At 35.4% G+C, this 20297-nt stretch overlaps 1 protein-coding gene across 3 annotated transcripts in view; it reads left to right on the top strand.

The window, feature by feature from the left end:
* The window catches only part of LOC142238399 (protein qui-1), a 257385-nt gene that overhangs the window by 115065 nt on the left and 122023 nt on the right, over positions 1 to 20297 (top strand). For all 3 annotated transcript variants that reach the window (XM_075310038.1, XM_075310039.1, XM_075310037.1), the window contains exons 11-12: positions 10713 to 10836; positions 11065 to 11176. In XM_075310038.1, coding sequence (XP_075166153.1) covers positions 10713 to 10836; positions 11065 to 11176 — 236 coding nt within the window. The remainder of the gene's footprint in view (positions 1 to 10712; positions 10837 to 11064; positions 11177 to 20297) is intronic.

The following is a 20297-nucleotide window of genomic DNA, read 5'->3' on the forward strand; positions in this document are numbered from 1 at the left end:
TTTCGATTTCCCCCCGATCCAGACTTCCTGGCTGTCGACAAACGTTCCCCAAACACTTTAATTACATTTGTAACGGTTGATTTGGCAACTTTTAGCGATTTTGCCAGCTTTGCGTGCGAGTAGCTCGGATTTTCGCGATGCGCGAGCAAAATTTTGATACGCTGCTCTTCTTGCTTGGACGGCATTTTGACAACTGAAGAGTAAATTCCAAAATCAAAATAGGAGCAACATTTTACACACACACCTTCAAAATGAGGTTTTTTAAATACAAAATTGAAAGAAATACGTCAAGTTTATATTGACCAAATTTTGACCGTATCACCCTTTAGGCCTCAGTTTCGGCGATCACCTCTTCATTGCAGCCAAATTTTTTCCCTGCGAGCATCCTTTTGAGGTCAAGAAAAAGTCGCTGGGGGCCAGAATTGGAGAATACGGTGGGTGGGGAAGCAATTCGAAGCCCAATTCATAAATTTTTGCCATCGTTCTCAATGACTTGTGGCACAGTGCATTGTCTTGGTGGAAAAACACTTTTTTCTTCTTCATATGGGGCCGTTTTGCCGCGATTTCGACCTTCAAACGCTCCAATAACGCCATATAATAGTCACTGTTGATGGTTTTTCCCTTCTCAAGATAATCGATAAAAATTATTCCATGCGCATCCCAAAAAACAGAGGCCATTACTTTGCCAGCGGACTTTTGAGTCTTTCCACGCTTCGGAGACGGTTCACCGGTCGCTGTCCACTCAGCCGACTGTCGATTGGACTCAGGAGTGTAGTGATGGAGCCATGTTTCATCCATTCATCACATATCGACGGAAAAACTCGGGTGTATTACGAGTTAACAGCTGCAAACACCGCTCAGAATCATCAACACGTTGTTGTTTTTGGTCAAATGTGAGCTCACGTGGCACCCATTTTGTACAGGCTTCCGCATATCCAAATATTGATGAATGATATGACCAACACGTTCCTTTGATATCTTTAAGGCCTCTGCTATCTCGATCAACTTCATTTTACGGTCATTCAAAATCATTTTGCGGATTTTTTTGATGTTTTCGTCGGTAACCACCTCTTTCGGGCGTCTACTGCGTTCTCCGTGCTCATTTCACCACGCTTGAAGTTTGAATACCAATCAATTATTGTTGATTTCCCTGGGGCAGAGTCCGGAAACTCATTATCAAGCCAAGTTTTTGCTTCCACCGTTTTTTCCCCTTCAGAAACCAGTATTTTATCAAAACACGAAATTCCTTTTTTCCATTTTTTCACAATAACAAAAGTTGCCTCACAAAAGACGCTCTATCTCACAAACTAATTGACTTACAGACATCAAATTTTGACACGAATCATTTGAAGGTTGGTACTATGTAAAATAATATGCATTTAATACTAGCCACGCCATCTATGTGTCAGACCGGGGACTTATCAGCCAACCTGTTATGTTAATTTTCTGTCTGAGGACATTATTCAGAAGACACGTGTACAAACACAAGAAGCGGACTTCATAACATCTCTTTCCGACTACAATGCGAAGTTGCGATAAGAAGGGAGACTTCTACTCGGAAGAGAATCTAAACAGACGAGACGCAAGGCAGATTGTTAATCACACGATGTCAACAATAAAGACCAGTTGCATCAAGGCCATGCTATTCGCAAGGCAATATACTGGTGGTATAACTCCACCAATGTATGCTGACGTAACTTTATAAAGGAGAAAGTACAAGGTGTAGAAGCTACAGAATGAAAGAACACAATGCAAACAAGTAGGCCAACAAACATTTACAGTACAGTATAAGTATGAGCAAGAGAGAAAATGGACAAAGATAAGATTAGAAGTAACCAATAATACTTTGGCACTAGGATACCAAATAGTTATGGAAAAACTCGGTACTTAAGTCCACTAGGCAAGATGAATGAGATTGGAATGCGAAACACCGTAGAATCTTTATTCCAAAGACATGAGATCAGAGATAATGAGAACGAGGAATTGCAAAACACTGCGAAAAGCCTCAAGGAGAATAAGACACTCGGACCTGGCGGCATACCCGCATTGAACATTAAGGAGATAGTAACCAAGCGACAGCTGCCTAATAGAAGACATTTCCATAATATGTGGAAAGAGCAACGATTAGTTATGATCGGAAAGGGTGACCAAGCGATCGTCGTAGAAACCATTGTGCATGGCGGACACAGCTGGTAAACTATTCGACCGGCTCATCAAACCAAGACTTGAAGAGGCTACCAGGACTGCTTGGAGTCTGTTCGCGAGATATTACAGAGCTATAATCTACTGGTGACGCTAGATATTAGGAATGCTTTCAACAGCCTAGAGTCGCATACCGAAATACTTTACGGGAATTTTAAAAGACCATCTTAAAACCCGTGTTTTGATATGTGACACTATACAGAGCCCAAGAAGAATGGACCTCAGGAGCCGCACAAGGCTCAATCCTTGACCGCATATCTGGAATGCAACATAGGACGAAGTACTGAAGATATCCATGCCAGATGATACATTCCTTAGACAAATGCAACAGTGTGTGTCTAAAAAGAAGAAGAAGTTGAAGCAGACACAAGAAAAAATTCAAGAAGATTTCATGTTTCATTCATCATTCAATTTTCGTGTTGCCATAACCTAGAGTCACATACCGAAATACTTTACGGGAATTTTAAAAGACCATCTTAAAACCCGTGTGACATGTGACACTATACAGGGCCCAAGAAGAATGGACTTCAGGAGCCGCAAAAGGCTCAATCCTTGAACCAGATATCTGGAATGCAACATACGACGAAGTACCGAAGATACCCATGCCAGATGATACATTCCTTGTTGGCTACGTTGATAATAAAGTCACTGTCATAAAAGCGATGAATGCTGAAGAGGCTCAACGCAAACTTTGCCAAGCCATGATACGGGCGAAAGACTGGTTATACACGCATGGCTTGCAATTCGCCATGCAAAAGACCGAATTTCTACTACTAACAAGACAACATCTGCCTCTAGAAATGGAGAAGCACATCATGTGACTAGTCACATCAAATACATGTGACTAGGGCTCAAAACTAACGTAGATTACGCAACTGAAAATTTGGTAAACAAATATTTAGGAGGCCCTCTTGACCGCAGATGAAGGCTACACATGGGATTACTAACATCATACTCTTCTAGAGCGAAAAAGCTGCTTACAAGACAGAGAGCGGCAATGACAATCACTTCAGATACCGCAATAATAATATTTAGTGGAAGACGCTTTAGTAATAGCAGGAACGATTCCAATAGACCTCTAGGCGATTGAGCGGGAAAAAGTTTTCGAGCCCAAACATTAAGGCGCGACAAACTTGATATCGAACATCCAACCAGAGTTCAAAGATAAATGGCAGCAACTATAGAGGAACCAGACAAAAGGCAGATGAGCACACCGACATACAATTATGGCGAGAGAGAAAATATGGGGAAGTGCTATATTACACGACTCAGGAAACTGTATATACTGGGAAGAAGAGGTCAAGCATGATGCCGAGCATATATTCTTTAAATGTATCCGGTGAGCAGAACGGCGGAAAGGTTTTAATATGAAATTGGGTATGTCTATCTATAATCCACAAAATGGTACAAAGCCAGAGGAACTGGGAGGCTATGAGGCGTTTTGTGGAACAAGTTCTTCGCAAGAAAAAGGTTGACATGGACACAACATGATCTATATATATGGACGCGGAAGCGTGGGGTCCACCAGGAAGTAATGCGAAAGCGGTTCCGGGAGGGAAGAGGGTTGGATTTTTGGACGGTTTGATGGATTGTGATGGAGTCCGGCATACTGATGGACACACTGTTTTGATTTTTGGGCTGTTTGATGGATTGTGATTGAGTCCGGCACACTGTCGGGTGCATAAAACATTACAAAAAAATAATTAAATCATGGCATTTGGCGGTTGAGCGGCAAAGGTTTTTCGATGCCAAACAACATCCACTAAGAGAACAGAAATTAATGGCAGGAACAATGGAGGAACGAGACATAAGGTTGATGGACACACCGACTCATAACCGACATATAATTATGGAGAGAGAAAGTATGGAAAAGTGACGTATTACAAGACTCAGATGCTCTCTGATCACGGTTACTTTCGAAAATATATGCACACTATAGGGAAATGCGGAGCAGAAAACTTTATCTACAGGGAAGAAGAGAGCAAGGATTGCATACATTCTTTAGATGTAGCCGGTGGGCAAAACGGCGGAGAGCACTTAAGATTGAATTTCAAGTTATTCACAAGTGCTTCGTAAGAAAAAAGTGGACATGGGTACAGCGACATGAGATATGTAAGTTTTAGTCTGGACGCGGACTAAAGGAGACGGCCACGGGAGCGTGGGGTCCACCAGGAAGTAATGCGAAAGCGGTTACGAGAGGGAAAAGGTTTTTATTTTTGGGCTGTTTGATGGATTGTGATGGAGTCCGGCACACTGATGGACACACTGTCGGGTGCATAAAGCATACAAAAAAAATTATGGCATTTGGCGGTTGAGCGGTAAAAGTTTTTCGAGGCCAAACAACAAGGCTTGAAACCGAACATCCAGAAGATTAATGGCAGGAACAATGGAGGAACGTGACATAAGGTTGATGGACACACTGACTCATAACCGCCATACAATTATGCAGAGAGAGAGAGAGAAGGTATGGAAAAGTGACGTATTACATGACTCAAATGCTCTCTGATCACGGTTATTTTCGAAAGTATCTACACCGTATGGAGAAATGCGGAGCAGAAAACATTATTTACAGGGAAGAAGAGGGCAGGGATGGTGCCTTGCAAACATACTTTAGATGTAGCCGGTGGGCAGAACAGCAGAGAGTGCTTAAGATGAAATTGAGTATGTCTTTTCGATAAATATAATCCACAAGGTGGTATAAGGTGAGTAGAACTTGGAAGCTGTAAGGCGTTTTGCAGAAACACGTGCAAGGAAAACGTTGGCATGGACGCGGACTAAACAATGGGCTCAATAGTATAATGGACTGAATAGTCTAAGTGAGCCTGACAAAAAAATCGGACTGCCAGTTTAACCTTTTAAAAGGATATGACCACGTGGAAGTATTGCGAAAACGATTTCGAGATGGTAATCATACCCCGAGGAGAGAGGGATGGCTTTCGGTTTTAGGTATCGTCGATTGTGTAATGGAGTCTGTCACACGGGTGGACATACTGTCAGGTGAATAGAGTATTTTGCTACTCTTACCCGCAAAAAAAAATAAATTACATTAAATTATGGCATTTGTATGGTATTATTATAAATTCTAACTCCATTTTTTTAATTTACAAAATTTCCTTAAAACATAAAAAGAATTATAATTTTTAATATATAATAATACCCTGTTCCACAGTGTGGCGCAGGGTATAAAAACAAGTCTGGTTTTCCTTCCCGAAGCTTTAACTCCAGAACGCACGAACCGATTTCCACGGTTTTGCATTCAATGGAAAGGTCTCGAGCTCCGTAAGGTTTATAGAGAAAATGTGGGACCGCCCGACTTTTTGAAAATTGGAACAAAATTATCCGATTTGCTTGAAATTTTCAGGGAAAGTTGAAGGGGGGGTCTAGGCAAAGAACAGCTACTTTATTTTTCGATATTTGGGCGAGGAGAGTGGCCTCCACTTTGTCCGACCTTTTTAAAGTACAATAAAAAAACTAAAATTTGTCGACTTATTGAAATTTTACTGAGAACTTGGGGGAAATTATGAAATTTTTATGACGTATATGATTTTTAATATTAGGTCGGGAAAAAATAAAAGGGCACAGGTAGACCTTATTTCTCCTCAAGTAGATACCGTGAAACAATTAAACTTTTCCAATTTACTCGAAATTTACAGAGGAGTAGGTTCTATTATTATAATGGAAATCTGATTTTGTGGTATTCGGAAGGGAAAAGGGGCCTGCCCTTGACCTGCTGTTTAAAAATTGGGCTTATAATTTACTCGATATTTTCTGGGACGTCTACACAAGGAGGGAGACCTCCTCTAAAACTGAAAAAAAAACTAGAATTGTCAAGTTTACTTGAAATTTACAAAGGCCGTAGGAGAAGGTTATGACATCAATATGGTGTTTTTGTTTTTGGGTATTTGGATGGGAACCTTCTCCTTGCCCCACACTATGAAACTTGAAGGAAAGTTCACAGATTTTCTTGGAATTTGCAGAGAAAGTGACGTTCCTTTACAAAAAATAGAACAAACTATAACCTCCTCCGATTTACTTAAATTGAGAGAAGATGATTAAGTTTATACAGGGAATGTAATTTTTCGATGTCTGGTTGGGGAAGGGGAATAGTGAAGTTGAATAGTTTGTGAATTTACGATATCGGGTAGTAGCGAAGGAGGGCGGTTCCCTTTTTCCCGATTTTTATACCCTCCACCATAGGATGGGGGTATATTAACTTTGTCATTCCGTTTGTAACACATCGAAATATTGCTCTAAGACCCCATAAAGTATATATATTCTGGATCGTGGTGAAATTCTGAGTCGATCTGAGCATGTCCGTCCGTCCGTCTGTTGAAATCACGCTAAATTCCGAACGAAACAAGCTATCGACTTGAAACTTGGCACAAGTAGTTGTTATTGATATAGGTCGGATGGTATTGCAAATGAGCCATATCGGTCCACTTTTACGTATAACCCCCATATAAACGGACCCCAAATTTGGCTTGCGGAGCCTCTAAGAGAAGCAAATTTCATCCGATCCGGTTGAAATTTGGTACATGGTGTTGGCATATGGTCTTTAACAACCATGCAAAAATTGGTCCACATCGGTCCATAATTATATATAGCCCCCATATAAACCGATCCCCCGATTTGGCTTGCGGAGCCTCTAAGAGAAGCAAATTTCATCCGATCCGGCTGAAATTTGGTACATGGTGTTGGTATATGGTCTTTAACAACCATGCAAAAATTGGTCCACATCGGTTCATAATTATATATAGCCCCCATATAAACCGATCATCAGATTTGACCTTCGGAACCTCTTGGAAGACCAAAATTCATCTGATTCAGTTGAAATTTGGTACGTGGTGTTAATATATGGCCTCAAACACCAATGCCAAAATTGGTCGAAATCGGTGCATAATTATATATAGCCCCATATAAACCGATCCCCAGATTTGACCTCCGGAGCCCCTTGGAAGAGCAAAATTTATCCGATTCGGTTGAAATTTGATACGTGATGTTAGTATATGGTATCCAACAACCATGCAGGAATTTGATCATATCAGTCCATAATTATATATAGCTCCCATATAAACCGATCCCCAGATCGGATGAATTATGCTTTCGGAGAAGCATCGTCCCGAAATTTGGCACAGATTCGTTTTTTGTTTGCAGGCAGGTCAAGTTCGAAGATGGGCTATATCGGTCCAAGTTTTGATATAGTCTCCATATAAACCGACTTCTCGATTTGGGGTCTTGGGCTTATAAAAACCGTAGTTTTTATCCAATTTGCCTGAAATTGAAAATCTAGAGGTAATTGAGAACCATAAAAAGGTGTGCCGAAAATAGTGCCCATCGGTCCATGTTTTGGTATAGCCCCCATATAGACCGATCTCCCGATTTTGCTTCTTGCGCTTCTAGAAACTGTATTTACTATCCGAGTTGCCTGAAATTGGAAATCTAGAGGTATTTTGGGACCATAAAGAGGTGTGTCGAAAATGGTCCGTATAGGTCCATGTTTTGGTATAGCCCCCAAATAGACCAATCTCCCGATTTGGTTCTTGGACGTCTAGAAACTGTATTTTCTATCCGATTTGCCTGAAATTGAAAATCTAGAGGTATTTTAGGACCATAAAGTGGTGTGTCGAAAATGGTCCGTATCGGTCCATGTTTTGGTATGGCTGCCATATACATCGATCTCCCGATTTTTATTCTTGGACTTCTATAAACTATATTTATTACCCGATTTGCCTGAAATTGGAAATCTAGAGGTATTTTGGGACCACAAATAAGTGTGTCGAAATTGAGGTGTATCGGTCCATTTTTTTGTATAACCCCCATATAGACCGATCTCCCGATTTTACTTCTTGGGCGTCTAGAGACTATATTTTCTAGCCGATTTGCTTGAAATTGAAAATCTAGAGGTATTTTAAGATCACAAATAGGTGTGTCGCAAATGGTGCCTACCTAGCTACGACGAAGAGTTTTCAAAGTAAACTATTATATTTGATTCATGGTGGTGGGTATTTAGATTCTGCCAGGCCGAACTTTCTGCTGTATATACTTGTTTGTTATATCGGCGTTTGTTCTGCTCACCGAGCCACCGTGGTGCAATGGTTAGCATGCCCGCCTTGCATACACAAGGTCGTGAGTTCGATTCCTGCTTCGACCGAACACCAAAATGTTTTTCAGTGGTGGATTATCCAATCTCAGTAATGCTGGTGACATTTCTGAGGGTTTCAAAGTGGTTTCACTGCAATGTGGAACGCCGGGCAGCACTCAGTGATAAGAGAGAAGTTCACCCATGTTGTATCACAATGGACTGAATAGTCTAAGTGAGCCTGATACATCGGGCTGCCACCTAACCTAACCTAACCTAGCTCTGCTCAATTCTTGCTTCATCTCCTTAGTAATTTTTATTCAAAAGGCTGAAGTTCATTGATTATAACGTTTACAAAGTAAGCAAAAATGTTGTTCCCTTTAATTATCGTTAAAATGAAATGGGATAAATATCACCTTATCATCTGCCACCTCAGCCCGGAGCTAACTCATAAAGTTTATTGTTTGTTAAGGTATAACATACGACTACATTCTATGAATAGTCTTGTCGAAAAAAGAAAAGGTCACGCACTAGCTATATAATGTTGATCATTATCTTGGCATATTTTGACAGGGGCATCGAAAATGGTCCGTATCGGTCCATGATTTGGTATAGTCGCCATATAGACCGATCTCCTGAATGTCAGAGTCGATGGCGAAACAATTCCGACAACAAATTACCCCAAGATTCTCGGGGTCACATTCGACAGCCTTTATAAGTCGTCCGCCCATGCCACTGCAATTTGTGATAAGCTCCGCGGTAGAAACAAGGTCCTCAAATCGCTTGCCGGCAGCACTTGGGGTGCGGACAAAAAACCTTGTTAACTACATATAGGCAATTGTCCGGTCAGTGGTAAACTATGCAGCGCCAGTGTGGACACCTCAAACGAGCGATACGCAGTGGAATAACATACAGACCTGTCAGAACGCTGCCCTTAGAACCGCCACAGGATGTCTCCGCAGTACACCCATGGATCACCTTTATGCGGAGACCAAGATCATCCCAGTACACAACTACATGTTGTCAAAGCAGTGCCTCTTGGGTTGCCATCGAAGTTGTCATCCGAATCACCATCTTGTGGATAGACAACCTCCACCCAGTAATGTAAGGGTTGATCTTCACTTTCTATAGCCCGAGATCCAGCGTTACAAACGAGAGCCTCTAGATCAGTCAGGTCTGAACAGGATTCATGAGGATACTGTAGCTGAAGCGGTGAGAAGCTACAAGGTTAATCCTGTTCTCGGAGTCCGACCGCCGCACTAGAGGAAAGGGACCTCCCACGGCAGACAAGGGTAGTTTTGGCCCAACTAAGATCAGGCAAGTGCAGCCGCCTCAATTCATACTTATCAGTGATTGATAGCAGCGTAGCTGACGTGTGTTCCATATGTAATCAAGGGCAACATTACACTCGTCACCTTTTTGCTTGCCCAGCTAAGCCTACCCGTCTCACTACCAGATCACTCTGGACACACCCCATCCTTGATCTGGCTACCAGCTGAACTACACAAGCATAGAACAAAATGGATGAAACTACATCAAAAACTGTTACAACAACAACAACAACATCTCCCGATTTTTATTCTTGGGCTTCTATTAACTGTATTTATCACCCGATTTGTCTGAAATTGGAAATCTAGAGGTATTTTGGGACCACAAATATTATATTTGATTCATGGTGGTGGGTATTTAAGATTCGGCCAGGCCGAACTTTCTGCTGCATATACTTGTTTATTATATCGGCGTTTGTATACAGTTAGCTCTACTCAATTCTTGCTTCATCTCCTTAGTAATTCTTATTCAAAAGGCTGAAGTTCATTGATTATAACGTTTACAAAGTAAGCAAAAATGTTGTTCCCTTTAATTATCGTTAAAATGAAATGGGATAAATATCACCTTATCATCTGCCACCTCAGCCCGGAGCTAACTCATAAAGTTTATTGTTTGTTAAGGTATAACATACGACTACATTCTATGAATAGTCTTGTCGAAAAAAGAAAAAGTCACGCACTAGCTATATAATGTTTACCATTATCTTGGCATATTTTGACAGGGGCATCATGAGAAACCACCAAGCCTATGCCATTCACATTGGGACGGACTGCTACCTTAACGATTTTCATCATTATTAGGCAAATGCAACAGTGTGTGTCTAAAAAGAAGACGAAGAAGATGAAGCAGACACAAGAAACAATTCAAGAAGATTTCATGTTTCATTCATCATTCAATTTTCGTGTTGCCATAACCTTGGCTTCTACTACATTCATAGGCCAACAACATATGGTACATAATTGACTTCCGTTTCCGCTTCCACAACGAACATGTCAGCTTGTATCCCTTCTTAGGCGTTAGCATCATTCATGTTATAACTAAATATATGCGTTTGTGTGTGTGTGTATGTATATGAAAGTTCTTATTTTGTTATATCCCGCAGGTCATACAGCGGCTGTCACGTGCCTGTTAGTGGCTCCCCAATCAGATCTTCTGCTAACCGGCTCCGAAGATGGTACTGTGATTGTATGGAACGTGACAACACGTGAATTAAAAACGCACATAAAGTAAGCACCTTCTTCCATTTTATATGGGGGAGCAAACTCGATTATTTTCTATTTCCGTTTAATGTGATTGCTTTTCATTTTGTTGTGGCTTCTTGGAAAGTCTTTGTTTTTTTTTTTGAGTCTCTTGATTGAATTGTGAATTGCATTTTTTTCTACAACAACAATTGTTTTCTTTTCTTCTTTTGTATCATCTTTGCGTTTCCTATTGGCTTCTTTTGCTGACTGTAGTTCGAATACGTCGATTGTTACAAGTGTAGCTGCCGGTGTCAATAACACAATGGCCATCAATGGCAGTGAAGACTCAACCATCGTCATATCAGATATGAACAGTGGAAAATTGGTAAGTGGAATTTGTTTTTTTTTTTTTTTTGCCATATACAAGTGGGTGTACAATTACTCCAGATATTGGATTACACAATTAACAATTATTCGAATTTGTAATGACCACAATTACTTATTAGAATTAGTGTATATGTAAGCACCAATCAGACGAAATCGAGATAGACCTATGGTAAAAACTGCTACAGATCAAGCATAGACTCAATTAAATACCCAGCAAAAAAATTGGAAGTTGTTCAACAAACATTTCATTTAAAGCGTATCCCGGGATCCCCTATCGATTTTTTCACTTCCGGTGCAATCGTTTTAAAAAAACTTAGGCCGCTTTGGACAGTTAAATTTCGCAAAAAGGATAGAAAATCACACGCAGAGAAGGAATATGATCACCTCAACCATATTTCGAGAGCAAAATGTTATTTTTGGACGGTGACCATGGAACATTTTCGTCGCAAAAATTGTGTTTTCTCTGCAAACATATACATGGTTGCCGAAGTCAGACATATGTTTTTTTGAGAAAATAACATGGTTGCCGCAAACATGTTACATGGTCTCGGTCCAAAAATAACATTTTGCTCTCGAAACATGGTTGAGGTGATCATATTCCTTCTCTGGGTGCAATAAAAACGTAAAACAAAAGTAATAAACAAGTATATACGGCCGTAAGTTCGGCCAGGCCGAAGCTTATGTACCCTCCATCATGGATTGCGTAGAAACTTCTTCTAAACACTGCCATCCACAATCGAATTACTTAAGTTGCGGTAACGCTTGCCGATGGCAAGGTATCTTAAAACTTCCTAACACCGTAATATAAAACGTAAAACAAAAGTAATAAAAAATAAAATAAAACAAGTATATACGGCCGTAAGTTCGGCCAGGCCGAATCTTATGTACCCTCCACCATGGTTTGCGTAGAAACTTCTACTAAATACGGCCATCCACAATTAAATTACTTGGGTTGCGGCCGATGGCAAGGCATCTTAAAATATCTTAACATCATATTCTACGTTGTAAGTTAGTCCATGCAGGATATATAGTGTACAAAAGAAAAGTCGAGTAAATACGTATATATTCAGTTCTTGACCGGTATATATAGGGAAGAAATAATTATGAACCGATATGAATTTTTGTGCGGTAATTATAGTAGCTGTATATGGGTGCTATATACATACAATTATGAACACGAGTCTATCAAAAGTGGCAGGCAGATTTTTTACTGTTTGGTAGATTGGTAGAATTCTTGATGTTTTGGAAGATTTTGCAAAATAGTCTTCTCCAACTGTGAAATGCTTCATAAATTTCCACAATAATTTTCCACAGCAATAAAATTCTGGCAAAATTTTCTATTGAAATAAAATTTTGACAAAATTTTCTATAGAAATAAATGTTGACAAAATTTTCTATAGAAATAAAATTTTGACAAAATTTTCTATGGCAATAAAATTTTGGTAGATTATTTTTGGCTCTTAGAGGCTCTGCAAGCCCAATCTGCTATATATAACTATGGACCGATGTGGACCAATTTTTACATGGTAATTAGAGACCATATACCAACACCATGTTCAAAATTTCAGCCGGATCGGGTGAAACTTGCTTCTCTTAGAGGCTCCGCCAGCCAAATCTGGGTATCGGTTTATATGGGGGCTATTTATAATTATGGACTGATGTGGACCAGTTTTGGCAAGGTTATTAGAGACCATATACCAACATCATGTACCAAATTTGAGCCGGATCGGATGAAATTTGCTTCTATTTTTATGTTAGCCTGATATCAACGCAGGCTGCTTTTTCGTCCAAATCAATTACTTTACATTAATTAAAATTTTAAATGCGAGCTAATTGGACATGAAGATTAAGGAATTGGTATTATTATGCTATTGAAAAGAAAATGCCAGATACCCATCTTACAAGCCTGACTATACATATGTTTCAGTGTTGGCTAATTCACATTTCCATAGTCTCTAGTAAGATCTGGCTGGGTGAGGTGATTCAATTTGGGTCTTATATGCTAATTTCTTATGGAAATTACACACGAGAATCATTTCTCCCAAGTTGAATCATTTTTTCACCACCACTGTGCATCATCTTCTCTGTTTGAGGCTCCGCCAGCCAAATCTGGGGATCGGTTTATATGGGGGCTATACGTAAAAGTGACCCGATATGGCCCATTTGCAATATCTTCCGACCTACATCAATAACAACTACTTGTGCCAAGTTTCAAGTCGATAGCTTGTTTCGTTCGGAAGTTAGCGTGATTCCAACAGACGGACGGACATGCCTACATCGACTCAGAATTTCTCCACGACCCAGAATATATACTTTATGGGGTCTGAGAGCAATATTTCGATGTGTTACAAACGGAATGACAAAGTTATTATACCCCCCATCCTATGGTGGAGGGTATAAAAATCATCCCCGCAGGGATTTGAACCTGTGCCGTTTGACTTTTTCACTTTCATATATATATATATATATATATATATATATATATATATATATATATATATATATATATATATATATATATATATATATATATATATATATATATATATATATATATATATATATATATATATATATATATATATATATATATATATATATTATATATATATATATATATATATATATATATATATATATATATATATATATATATATATATATATATATATATATATATATATATATATATATATATATATATATATATTTATTTGGGCAAAGCCCTATAAACTGCAAGATGGTTGGATGGACGCACGTTTCCGAATTACCACATTCCTCATCAGCATCCTTTGTTGGTTAAGCTAAACTTGTAGTGTAGTCAATGCCATGATTTTATGCTAAAATCAAAAACAACAAAATGATTGAAGAATAAACACACAATAACAAAACGAAACGAAAGAAGTAAGAGGAAAATGTCCTTGTTACACACAAATATCCTTATTACACACAAAAAATATTTTTTGTCTTCAATCACAAAATTAATTGATCCAATTAATTTTTAATTGAAATGTCTTCAATCACAGAAATGATAATATTAACATAAAAAATTATTGAAAGTCAATAAAAAAAATTAATTGTTACTATTAATTTTTGTGATTGATTTTTGTCTCAATTAACAAATTTGTTGAGTCAATTAGTGCACTGAAAAAAATATTTACGTGGTATTAAAGATTACGCAACCTTAATTTTAGGATGCGCATTTTACACACTATTAAGGACAAATTTCTTTAAAATAATGATATTTTAATTAAACGAAAGTTTATAATCTTTGCTTCAACAATTTTTTTTTCATTAAATTTAGGACACACATTTTGAAAATTTGCGTCCCTTCGTTAAAGTTGCATGTCTTTAATCTAAGGCAAATTTTCCTCAAAGTAAAGAAACACATTTTTGATTTAAAGAAATCGTTCTTAAATTAACTGAATCTTTAGATTTAAGATAAAAACGCTTCAAATATAGGCTAAGACTTATTTTGAGGATTTAGCATCTTTGGTTTAAAGTTTTTTTTTGGAATTAAGAAAATATTGTTTACTTCGAAGTATCCATTATAATTTGGATTTTTAAACTGGCATTTGTTTGTATGTGAATAACTTTATTAATATACCGGAAAAATAGAATGAAAATTCGATAAATGAAATCTGTATCCTAATTTTAATTTTATAGATCCTAGATTTAAAGCCAGATAGGTCGCAAAAAAAATGTCCTTATTTTAAAGAACCCGCATCTTTGGCTCGGAATCAATACCAAAATCCTTCAAGGAAGGTCAAAATCTTTGGATCCAAGTAAACTTTTTTTTAAGTGTGTTTAACTGAATATTTTATATAACTCAATTAAGACTGTAATTGGAAAAAAAATTGGTGAAATTTGTTTCTGCACACAAAAAAATTTCACGAAAATTTTTCCAATTAAAATTTTAATTGAGTTTAAAAAATATTCAATTAATAATTTAATTGATTCAACAATTTTTTTAATTGAAACAAAAATCAATCACAAAAATAATAGTATCAATTAATTTTTTAATTGGATCAATTAACTTTTTAATTGACCTTCAATTAATTTTTTAATTGATACTATCATTTCTGTGATTGAAGACATTTCAATTAAAAATTAATTGGATCAATTAATTTCGTGATTGAATCAGAAAAAAAAAATTGTGTGTGTATAGAGAAGCATTATCTTTGACCAAAAATTAAAGGTGTAAAATTTCTTCAAAGACAATTTAGTGTTTTAACAAATTTTCATATTTTATTTACTAGAAAACTTCAATGCAGTCTTATAACTCCTTCGAAAAAAAAAAGAAACACATTGTAAAAATATTGTAAATTGTTTTTCAGTCATCCATGCCCAAGTAGCCTTGACCTATGTTCTTGGAATTGAATTTTCTATTTACAATTTTCCAAATATCTAGGCCACTCAATCACATTACTTAGGAAAATTGGCTTTTTAAAAATCTTTGAGTTTCTTTGAAATTGAGTTTATTAAGTTTATCACTTTATGGTTCCACCACTCCTATGAGTCCAAGCAAATAATCCAAGGTCGGTAATCTCAACCTTATTTTGCCTTATTGTAATAGCAAACAAACAAAAAATTACACAAAGATGAACCTTTACTCCATCCATAGATAATAGAATTTTATTTGGTAATATTATTACACAAAAATTGCTTTAACTATCTTGGCCCATATTAAAAGGGGAGGATAAAAGAAGCGAACATGGTTGGTTGTTGAGAATTTTCCCCGTAATGGTCAATGGAGCCAGATGAGATATCCCATTCAGTGATATTTTAAATGTCAATGGTATCCTCTCTGGTTTGTTGGAAAGCCAGAACGAGCACAAAAAAAAACAAATAAACAACACTGGCAAATGAGGCTAATGTTGCCCTCGATATGGTTGAATGTTAAGTCAATTGCTTGCTAATTAAATATCCATTGGAGATAGTCTGCAAATTATATGGCTATGCTTCATTAAGTGGGAATAGTTTTTAATTTCAATTTCTGAGGCTATGAAGTGGAACGTGCAGCACTTGTCAGCATTTGTGAATGATAAATCATCACAGACAGAGAAGGGATATGTTCACGGTCAAGAGCACAGTGTTATTTTTAGATGGATAACATAGAACATTTCTGCCGGAAAAATTTTGTTTTCTCGGCAAACATAAATTGCTTGCCGAAATCAGATTCGAAAAATAACATGGTTACGACAAACCTATTACATGTTCTCCATCCAAAAATAACATGAAACGTATTTGAGTAGATCCAATTTATATTACGGGTTTAATGACCATGGATATGTTGCAGTTCAGAGAAAAGTTCAAACGTAAAGGGTTGGGTTATATTGTTATTCCATAATGTCTTTAGCACCATATGAAGTTCAAGACAGACACAACTTAATGAAAATTTACTCATTTTAGAAACTTGTGAACGCCGTTTAAGCCAACTTTCAAATTTAGAAAAATTGTGTACTTCATTTGTATAAAACCATTTTTCTCATTTTTAGTTCATGTCGTTAAAGTAAGTAAAAAATAATTGAAATAAACAAATTCTTTGGCTTCTACAATGTTATATTATTAAAAAGAACAAAACAAAAATATTTCGAAAAATTTTATTTTTATACTTTGTCAAAATTTTATTTCTATAGAAAATTCCCAGCAAAAACTAGGTAACCACATCTCATTACAATTGACATTACCAGGAGTAAAGCTGTCATTACACGTTGCATTACATTGCGGCGAGTTATAATGACCAACTTGTAATGACAAAAATAAATACTTCTCGGTAATTTTCGAATTGTTATTCTCAAATTTTTAGACAGTTGTAGTTAATATAATTATTGACATAATCAAGCACTTACATAAAAAATCAAAAAGAATATGTAATGTAAAGGCAATTCTGAAAATTTTGCCGTTAAGAATTTTTTATCACAAATATTTCATAATAATTGTGTTTAATGGCATTATCACATTGTTTTAAATAAATGCTTTCTTATACCTCATTGACATTACACTTCCAAAATGCGCTTAAACTAAATTTCAAATGCCATTTGCCTTATAAAAAAGAGACTTAAAATCCATTTTTGGTAGATTTCGAACCTTATGTGAATTGGTTATTGGATATATTATAACGTAATTCACGAATCCAACTCCCTTAAACAACCTACATTTATTTTTATTTTAAGTGTGAAATTAATTTGAGTGTAATCTTATTTAGATTATTTATTAGATTTTTTGTTTATTTATACAATATTCTATTTCTATTCAAGTAGTTCTCCTATTACAGCACCACTCGCCATATTTTGATCCATTGTAATCGGCGATAGAAATCAATATTTTCGAGATTTGGTTGCCTGAGACAATAAGTGGCTATTTTGCAAGCTTTGGTGTATCTACGAATAAGTCATTACATATTAGGCGATTATATGCTTAAATGCACTACTTATTTTATGGCCGAAAGTATGCCTGGGGAGAAGTACTTTCCTCCTAGGACATGCGTATGTAAATGTAATCCGAAGCGATGCCAATTAATAAGTGGTTATTAATTTTTAAATAGGCTTACCTACAAGATTACCGGGTAATGAGAGTTTTTGCTGGGTTTTGTTAAAATATTATTTCTATAGAAAAATTTGTCAAAATTTTATTTCTATAGAAAATTTTGTGAAAATTTTATTTTTATAGAAAATTTTTTCAACATTTTATATCTATAAAAAATTTTGTTAAAATTCTATTTCTATAGAAAATTTTGTCAAAATTTTATTTTTATAGAAAAACTGTCAAAATTTTATTTCTGTAGAAATTTTTGTAAAAATTTTATTTCCATAGAAAGTTTTGTAAAAATTTTATTTCTGTAGTAAATTTTGTCTAAATTTTATTTCTAAAGAAAATTTGGTCAAAATTTTATTTCTTTAGAAAATTTTGTCAAAATGTTATTTCTGTAGAAAATTTTGTCAAAATTTTATTTCTATAGAAAATTTTGTCACCATTTTATTTCTATAGAAAATTTTGTCAAAATGTTATTTCTATAGAAAATTTTTCAAAATGTTATTTCTATAGAAAATTTTTTCAAAGTTTCATTTCTGTCGAAAATTTCTCAAAATTTTATTTCTTTATAAAATGTTGTCATATTTTTATTTCTCTATACAAAATTTTGTCAAAATTTTATTTCTATAGAAAATTTTGTCAAAATTTTATTTCTATAGAAAATTTTGTCAAAATTTTATTTCTATAGAAAATTTTGTCAAAATTTCCATAGAAACTTTTATCAAAATTTTATTTCTAAAGAAATTTTGTCAAAATTTTATTTCTATAGAAACTTCTGTCAAAATTTTATTTCCATAGAAAATATTGGCAAAATTTTATTTCTATAGAAAATTTTGTCAAAATTTCTATAGAAACTTTTGTCAAAATTTTATTTCTATAGAAAATTTAGTTTAAATTTTATTTTTATAGAAAATTTTGTCAAAATTTTATTTTCTATAGAAACTTCTGTCAAAATTTTATTTCTATAGAAACTTCTGTCAAAATTTTATTTCCATAGAAAATTTTGGCAAAATTTTATTTCTATAGAAAATTTTGTCAAAATGTAATGTCTATAGAAAATTTTGTCAAAATTTTATTTCCATAGAAAATTTTGTCACCATTTTATTTCTATAGAAAATTTTGTCAAAATGTTATTTCTATAGAAAATTTTTTCAAAATGTTATTTCTATAGAAAATTTTTTCAAAGTTTCATTTCTGTCGAAAAATTTCTCAAAATTTTATTTCTTTATAAAATGTTGTCATATTTTTATTTCTCTATACAAAATTTTATTTCTATAGAAAATTTTGTCAAAATTTTATTTCTATAGAAAATTTTGTCAAAATTTTATTTCTATAGAAACTTCTGTCAAAATTTTATTTCCATAGAAAATTTTGGCAAAATTTTATTTCTATAGAAAATTTTGTCAAAATTTCTATAGAAACTTTTGTCAAAATTTTATTTCTATAGAAAATTTAGTTTAAAGTTTATTTTTATAGAAAATTTTGTCAAAATTTTATTTCTATAGAAAATTTTGTCAAAATTTTATTTCTATAGAAAATTTTGTCAAAATTTTATTTCTATAGAAAATTTTGTCAAAATTTTATTTCTATAGAAAATTTTGTCAAAATTTTATTTCTATAGAAAATTTTGTCAAAATTTTATTTCTATAGAAAATTTTGTCAAAATGTTATTTCTATAGAAAATTTTTTCAAAGTTTCATTTCTGTCGAAAAATTTCTCAAAATATTATTTCTCTATAGAAAACTTTGTTAAAATTTTATTTCTATAGAAAATTTTATCAAAATTTTATTTCTATAGAAAATTTTGTCAAAATTTTATTTCTATAGAACATTTTGTCAAAATTTTATTTCTGTAGAAACTTTTTATATACCCTCCACCATAGGATGCGGGTATATTAACCTTGTCATTCCGTTTGTAACACATCGAAATATTGCTCTAAGACCCAACAAAGTTTATATATTCTTGGTCATGGTGAAATTCTGAGTCGATCCGAGCATGTCCGTCCGTCCGTCTGTTGAAATCACTCTAACTTCCGAACGAAACATGCTATCTACTTGAAACTTGCCAAAAGTAGTTGTTATTGATGTAGGTCGAATGGTATTGCAAATGGGCCATATCGGTCCACTTTTACGTATAGCCCCCATATAAACGGACCCCCAAATTTGGCTTGCAGACCCTCTAAGAGAAGCAAATTTGATCCGATCCGGCTGAAATTTGGTACATAGTGTTAGTATATGGTCTCTACCAACCATGCAAAAATTGGTACACATCGGTCCATAATTATATATAGCCCCCATATAAACCGATCCACCGATTTGGTTTTCGGAGCCTCTAAGAGAAGCAAATTTCATCCGATCCGGCTGTAATTTGGTACATAGTGTTTGTATATGGTGTCTAATAACCATGCACAAATTGGTCGAAATCGGTCCATAATTATATATAGCCCCCATATAAACCGATCCCCAGATTTGACCTCCGGAGCCCCTTGGAAGAGGGGCTCCGGAGGTCAAATCAGGGTTCGATTCCTGCTTCGATTCGGTTGAAATGTGGTACGTGATGTTAGTCTATGGTATCCAACAACCATG

This window comes from Haematobia irritans, chromosome 5 (assembly GCF_050003625.1).
Source record: "Haematobia irritans isolate KBUSLIRL chromosome 5, ASM5000362v1, whole genome shotgun sequence".
Classification (NCBI taxonomy): Eukaryota; Metazoa; Arthropoda; class Insecta; order Diptera; family Muscidae; genus Haematobia; species Haematobia irritans.